Source organism: Mizuhopecten yessoensis, unplaced genomic scaffold, assembly GCF_002113885.1.
Source record: "Mizuhopecten yessoensis strain PY_sf001 unplaced genomic scaffold, ASM211388v2 scaffold5751, whole genome shotgun sequence".
NCBI classification, from domain to species: domain Eukaryota; kingdom Metazoa; phylum Mollusca; class Bivalvia; order Pectinida; family Pectinidae; genus Mizuhopecten; species Mizuhopecten yessoensis.
In genome coordinates, this window is record NW_018406205.1 from 150,821 (window position 1) to 158,988 (window position 8,168).

Here is an 8,168-nt window from a genome sequence, read left to right on the forward strand (position 1 = left end):
GAATTCAAGTAGGTATATATACACCGTGTACTGAGAATTCAAGTAGGTNGTACTGAGAATTCGAGTAGGTATATACACCATGTACTGAGAATTCAAGTAGGTATATATACACCATGTACTGAGAATTTGAGTAGGTATATACACGTGTACTGAGAATTCAAGTAGGTATTTATACACCGTGTACTGAGAATTTGAGTAGGTATATATACACCATGTACTGAGAATTCGAGTAGGTATATACACCATGTACTGAGAATTCCAGTAGGTATATACACCATGTACTGAGAATTTGAGTAGGGATATACACGTGTACTGAGAATTTGAGTAGGTATATATACAACATGTACTGAGAATTCGAGTAGGTATATACACCGTGTACTGAGAATTTGACTAGGTATATACACCGTGTACTGAGAATTCGAGGAGGTATATACACCGTGTACTGAGAATTCGAGGAGGTATATACACCGTGTACTGAGAATTCAAGGAGGTATATATACACTGTGTACTGGGAATTCGAGTAGGTATATATACACCGTGTACTGAGAATCTGAGTAGGTATATATACACCATGTACTGAGAATTCGAGTAGGTATATACACAGTGTACTGAGAATTCAAGTAGGTATATATGCACCGTGTACTGAGAATTCAAGTAAGTATATATACACAAGGTCATTGAGAATTCAAGTAGGTATATATACACTGTGTACTGGGAATTCGAGTAGGTATATATACACCGTGTACTGAGCATTTGAGTAGGTATATACACCGTGTAATGAGAATTTGAGTAGGTATATACACCGTGTACTGAGAATTCAAGTTGGTATATATACACCATGTACTGAGAATTCGAGAAGGTATATACACCGTGTACTGAGAATTTGAGTCATCGTCTAATCTTGTCACATCCCTCTCTTAAACTCTATAACACCTTAATGTTAATTCCGTCAGAGGAAGGAGTGTAAACGGCCAGTGACTCGACTCTGAACGACTGGAAACAAGCCACAATGTGTCGATCCATAAAGTCAGCTGTCAGAAAATACCAAAACAATTGAAATCTTGTGTGTTAAATTGAAACACAATCTTACATGTGTAAAAAACATGTCACAAGGTCATGATTTTGTCACAAGGTCATGACTATGATACACCATGTACTGAGAATTCAAGTAGGTATATATACACCGTGTACTGAGAATTCAAGTAAGTATATATACACAAGGTCATGACTATGACACAAGGTCATGACTATGTCACAAGGTCATGACTATGACACAAGGTCATGATTTTGTCACAAGGTCATGACTATGTACCAGGGTCATGACTATGTCACAAGGTCATGACTATATCACAAGGTCATGGCTAAGTAACGAGGTCATGACTTTGTCACAAGGTCATGGCTAAAGTAACGAGGTCATGACTATGTCAAAAGGTCATGGCTAAGTCACAAGGTCATGACTAAGTAACGAGGTCATGAAAGACAAGATTGCAACATTAGAGGCTTATAAATTAACAGAGGACAAACAAAAAATGTTTTAAATGACAAACCTCAATACAGTGAAACCCGTCTTGTCTGACCCCTGAGTTTTTCGACATAAAGAAATGAACTCTCAAAACCCACAAACAACAATATTCCTAATTCACAGGGTAGATATTTATACACCTGTCTAACCCAACCAGTGTATGGGATCCCTCAGGGTAGAGATTTATACACCTGTCTAACCCATCCAGTGTATGGGATCCCACAGGGTACAGATTTATACACCTGTCTAACCCATCCAGTGTATGGGATCCCTCAGGGTAGAGATTTATACAGGTTTCACTGAATATTTCCTGCAATTTATCATTACATTATTCATATATTCATATATAAACTATGAATATTTACACACAGAGTGACAATTGTTATGAATCGATAACAGTTAATATCTGAAGAATAAAGTTTAACTCATGAATTATATTTAACCTCTAACTACAATACAGTCAATCTATTTTGGAGACCACCTTTGAGGAGGTCATAAAGTGGTCTCCTCATACAGGTGGTCTCCTAACACAGTTGGTCTCCTAACACAGGTGGTCTCCTAACACAGGTTGTCTCTTAGGAATGAAAATGCCAATAATGGGGAGTTGTACAGGTGGTCTCCTAATACAGGTGGTCTCCTACTTGAGGTGGTCTCTTGAGCAGGCTTGACTGTACAAGTGTAAAACTAACAGATCCTTTTGAGTCAATGCATTAATGAACGATATGTAAAGTTTATAATATAATAGGAAGTTTTGTGTCAGGGGAAGCAACTCTTTGCTTTATAACAGTTCCATTTAGCAATCCTGTGGTTAGAGATGGGAATGAACACAGATGCTTAGTTAGTGGTCAAAAACAGTGACACTGCAGTAACAATAAAAGGCCAGTACATACCTGTACCTGAAGTGGAGACGAAACACTAAGTATCATTAAGGTTAAATAATCTTATCTGAAGTTTACAAACGGTCATACATTGAATTTTCCGCAATATTAATTGATTTCAGAATTAATTGACAAATTATGTTTGACAAAATCAAAAACAAAACTGGGAAATGGGACCTTTTTGTATGATACGTGGATCATACCAATTGGACAAAAAAAACATTTTATTGCTTTTCCTACTTTCCTTCAAGCTTTTGAAAAAGTCTGTAAAACTAAAACCAAAAAAATGTTGGCCTGCTTCTCAACATTTCATCACAAAATACTAAACAGAGCTCTAATACAGAATTTCCAGTATTGACAGCTCTGTCCTGTGGATCACAGCTCTGTCCTGTGGATCACATCTCTGTCCTGTGGATCACATCTCTGTCCTGTGGATCACAGCTCTGTCCTGTGGATCACAGCTCTGTCCTGTGGATCACAGCTCTGTCCTGTGGATCACAGCTCTGTCCTGTGGATCATAAGCCTTGTCCTGTGGATCACAGCTCTGTCCTGTGGATCACAGCTCTGTCCTGTGGATCACAGCTCTGTCCTGTGGATCACAGCTCTGTCCTGTGGATCACAGCTCTGTCCTGTGGATCACAGCTCTGTCCTGTGGATCACAGCTCTGTCCTGTGGATCACAGCTCTGTCCTGTGGATCACAGCTCTGTCCTGTGGATCACAGCTCTGTCCTGTGGATCATAAGCCTTGTCCTGTGGATCACAGCTCTGTCCTGTGGATCACAGCTTTGTCCTGTGGATCACAGCTCTGTCCTGTGGATCACAGCTCTGTCCTGTGGATCACAGCTTTTTCCTGAAGATTACTCCTTTCTCCTCAGTCCTGGATACCGTACTGCTTCGTTAAATAATCAGTCGTGTAGCATTGTGAGTATGTATATTAAACCGTGGAAAATGTTAGCACTTAATATGTAATATATTTCTTGTGTCACATATCAACAAAAACAAGGTCACTATAAATGGATTTCATAAACTATCATCAAGTAGTCATTAAAGCTACACCTTTACAACAAGCTGGCTCCAGGCCAATATAAAATATCTTAAAAATCTCCTCATTTTCAAGTAACAAATAAAAACAGTAAATTTTGGCTCATGTTGATTCTTAACAGAATAACTTATTACACAATATGTGTCAATACATGTATAGAACACAGCATACTACAGATATTGTGACTCAATATCATCACCGCTTACAACAACTACTACAGCTACTGAGCTTGGGCAGGGCTTCCTCGTAGTATGCCCTCGTCTAATATCTAATAAAACTACTACAGCTACTGAGCTTTGGCAGGGCTTCCTCGTAGTATGCCCTCGTCTAATATCTAATACAACTACTACAGCTACTGAGCTTGGGCAGGACTTCCTCGTAGTATGCCCTCGTCTAATATCTAATAAAACTATTGCAAAACTTGTCCAGGCAATTGCAAAGATGAGAGACAAGTGTACAGGACTTGATTGGTCCAAGGGAGACAACTTGATTGGTCGTGTGGGAGGATATCCAGACAAACATGTTGATACTGGAGGAATGGTATTTAAAGTTTGATTGAAAGTCATGTGATCTTCATTCATCTTTGTCACCAATGTCACTAGAGTTATCTCCCTTGCTAGAAATCTCCTGTTTGAGGAGAGTTTTAGGAAATAGGCCCAGGCTGATGTAATCCTCAAGCATCTGAAATATATGATAAACATACACTTTTTACTATTAGAATCATTCCTTATCTCGGGAGTGTGAGTAAAAATGATAGATTCTTGTATGTCCAAACCCGAGACTAGTGGATGGTTTAACTTTTAAGGATCTTGCCTCAATTGATCGAGATTTCTTTCTCAAATCCTTTAAGATGATCTCCTGTTTAAGAGTTGGAGTATTAGGGTTTTTTTCATTTAGAAACCACTTAAAGCGGGTTTTTCCACACCAGATTCTATCATCATGATTTGGACACCAATAACACTCTGGTTTTTAGTACAAGTGATGCATTATTACCGACTCACTTCCATGCTTGTTATGCAAAAAAATATACAACACTTGACTTAAAACGTTTCACTGATTTCTACAGAAACAATCACATGAGTGTCACATGGTTTATCAGCAGGTGTTTTAGACAATGTGCTGAGGTGTTTAATTTAGAGTGTGTTTCTATGGTTACCTCGCGGAGATGTTCCAGCCTGGGCGCGGGTATTTGGTAGATAAATCCTGTTTCCAACAGCTTCTTCCCATCCAGGTATAGATGTTTGTTGTACAGCAGTTCCTGTAAACAACAGACCACAACACAACTGTTACACAACAACGACAATGACAGACCATAACACAACTATAACACACCAACAACAAAGACAGACCGCAACACAACTATTACAAAACAACAACAACAATAATAGATCACAACACAACTATTACACAATAATAACAATAGATGACAACACAACTATTACACAACAACAATATATCACAACACAAATATTACACAACAACAATAGATGACAACACAACTTTTACACAACAACAACAAAGACAGACCACAACACAACTATTACACAACAACAACAAAGACAGACCACAACACAACTATAACACAACAACAACAACAACAGACCACAACACAACTATTACACAACAACAACGACAGACCACAACACAACTATTACACAACAACAACAATAGATCACAACACAACTATTATACAACAACAACGACAGACCACAACACAACTATTACACAACAAGAACAATAGATCACAACACAACTATTCTACAACAACAACGACAGACCACAACACAACTATTACACAACAACAATAGATCACAACACAACTATTATACAACAACAACGACAGACCACAACACAACTATTACACAACAACAATAACAACGACAGACCACAACACAACTATAACACAACAACAACAAAGACAGACCACAACACAGCTATTACACAACAACGACAGACCACAACAAAACTGTTACACAACAACAACAACAGACCACAACACAACTATTACACAACAACAACAACACAACAAACAACAAAACTATTACACAACAACAACAACGATAGATCACAACACCACCAACAGCATCCAGGGGCTGACCATATCCCAAAATACCTAGAGTAGTATCTGGAGGCACATCAATTATGTACATAAGGATGAGGCTGTTTATTTGAAATGTTTGCTATTCCATAAAAAGTTTGGACTCGTTACCTAAGAGAAAGGTTCTGAATAACTTAAATTTTAGTTAAACAGTGATCTGGACTTCAATGAACCACACACTAAATATTAATAGGATTTGTCCTCCCCTCTATGGTAAAACACTTCTCTGTGATCATTTGTTCAGAAGATTGAATCTGGACAAAAATATTTTTACTTTTAGTAAAATAAATTTACAACCCTGACATGTCATTATCAAGAATTAGGCTAAATAAATAAAGACCTTTCCCTAGGGCAACCCACATAACAAGCTTTAGCATTGTGCAATAGTTTGTTCTTAAGACAGTTTTAGGACAGGAAATGTAAACAGATTGACGGTCAGATGGAGGGACATCCTGCGTTAGTCCTGTATCCCTGAACTATTTCTGGGTGGGTAACAACAGTCTTATTACAATGGGCGCTTGAAGGTCAAAAGTTCTTTTACCTCAGCAACTAGGGATTGTTCCAAGAATACTGGGCTTCAGATGGAATTATATGGGGGTCAAGGATTTTTGGTCCTTCAAGTAAATAAACATGTAAACTGAATAACACAGGGTTCACAACAAGACTTACCTCGTCAATAAAGGGTCGCGGGGGGTGTTGGACACATTGTCGGTCTGACACGCCTCTGCCCAGGGTGTCGATAACAAGACTTACCTCGTCAATAAAGGGGTCGAGGGGGGTGTTGGACACATTGTCGGTTTGACACGCCTCTGCCCAGGGTGTCATGTGTTTGTCATTGATTTCCTCCACCACACTTGTCATGTTTACCTAAATAAGGGAAGTAACTCTCAATAAAACGAAAATTAAAAGAAAGACTTAGAATTCAACAGAAATCCTTTCAAAATAACATCAAATGTTGTCACTAAATATATAGGTTAGGGTTTTGGAAGTACCATTGAAAACACAGCTTAGTTATGGCTCCATTTGAAGGAAAGTTTTCATAATACCTAATAGGAACATGTTAAAAGACAGGCAATTCCATGTCATGAACATTTCTCTCACTTTTGTGAGAATTTATACCATAGTCCTGTCTAAATTTGAAAGGAAATTCATCACAAATAACTAAGGCCACATTCACGTATCTGGTTCAACAGTTCAAACAAGCTGAAAAGAAATCAGTAGGCTCAGATCTGAACTCAGGCTGGCCTCAGGAATTTGGCACGTGTAAATTGAGGGGTCCAGATGTGCCTGACCGAAACTAAAATGCTGAATATTGCTAGTTTGCACTATTTCTTTATATTTTAGGAAACATTATATAATAAAGTAGAAGCATGACATATTAATCTTGAAAAGTTGTTGAATTATTATTTCTTTATCATGAAACTCCAAAACTGTGCAAGTTTTAGCTCTGCCAACAGTCCAAGTCTATTCGTCTATCGTGGAATATTTCTACGCCACCTGAACCGTTTCAAGCTGGATACGTGAATGCAACCTAAAAGATCAATGCCCAGTATTTACAAACAACTTATTTTGGTCAGCCTGATGTTATTTAAATACTCCAGCAATCTGCATCCTGGATAACTGACCAAGAGTTACCTACCCTGGCAATGTTTGAGAACATGGAGCCGACAAAGTCGTACTGGACGTTGAACAGTTCTGCCACCAGGTGGCACACTTTACCTTGGGCTGTCAACGAAACAAGGTGAATGAGGTTGGAATATTAATCAACATTTCTGTTAAATTAGTTGACTTTCCAGTTCGTTCAAATGGACAATGTAGCCGGTTAGGGAATTGTAACATTAAATAATACATAGATGTCTCCCATATATAGATCAGTACACTCTGCCACACAACTGAAACAGATATGGTATTTAACAGGAAAACCATTAAATTGTTTTTATTACATTTCTAAAGTAGAACCATGCAAATATTGCTGCATGCAATGAATTGTGGAAATCAGAAGCGTAATATTTGATGCCAAGACCGAATGATGTCACACAAGGCAGACGCCATTTTGAATGGGTTACTGAAAGCTCTTCTGCTATTTGCTGCTCTTATCTGGTAAGATTTCTAAACAAAAATTATATCAATTGTGTAATTATGTAAATACCATAATGTATGTTGCAATGTTGTACCAAAACAACCACTTACTCTGCTGTCACTTCCTCTGAACTTGAAACTAAAAATTTATGCAGAGAATAAAAAGGTCCATTCTGATTGGACAATACTAAAAGTGCTATCTTCACATGTGTAGATATAACATTCTGACCTAGGTTTTTTATTAAATGGATAATTCATGATATTTCACCCGTAAAAATGTACGAAATATAATTAACAGGTATTTAATGAAGTTACGTTTACTTACTTGTGTCAGAACTGTCGACAATATTGTACACCTGGCCTGGGCTACCATGGTTACACAGGTGCCACACAGCCTGGCAAACATCCTGTACATGTACTGTGTTCATCTTCAGGTCCTTAGTCCACAGCATCTGTAATAGTAACACAGGGATCAGGGGACAGGTGTCTGTAATAGTAACACAGGGATCAGGGGACAGATGTCTGTAATAGTAACACAGGGATCAGGGG

At 38.1% G+C, this 8,168-nt stretch overlaps 1 protein-coding gene across 2 annotated transcripts in view; it reads right to left on the reverse strand.

Moving 5' to 3' along the window:
- Positions 1 to 1,216: 1,216 nt before the first annotated feature.
- The window catches only part of LOC110451050 (dTDP-D-glucose 4,6-dehydratase-like), a 29,540-nt gene continuing 22,588 nt past the window's right edge, over positions 1,217 to 8,168 (reverse strand). For both annotated transcript variants that reach the window (XM_021498897.1, XM_021498896.1), the window contains 5 exons: positions 7,945 to 8,071; positions 7,180 to 7,265; positions 6,294 to 6,407; positions 4,599 to 4,700; positions 1,217 to 4,123 (listed from right to left, as the gene is read on the reverse strand). In XM_021498897.1, coding sequence (XP_021354572.1) covers positions 4,016 to 4,123; positions 4,599 to 4,700; positions 6,294 to 6,407; positions 7,180 to 7,265; positions 7,945 to 8,071 — 537 coding nt within the window. In that variant the 3' untranslated portion in view covers positions 1,217 to 4,015. The remainder of the gene's footprint in view (positions 4,124 to 4,598; positions 4,701 to 6,293; positions 6,408 to 7,179; positions 7,266 to 7,944; positions 8,072 to 8,168) is intronic.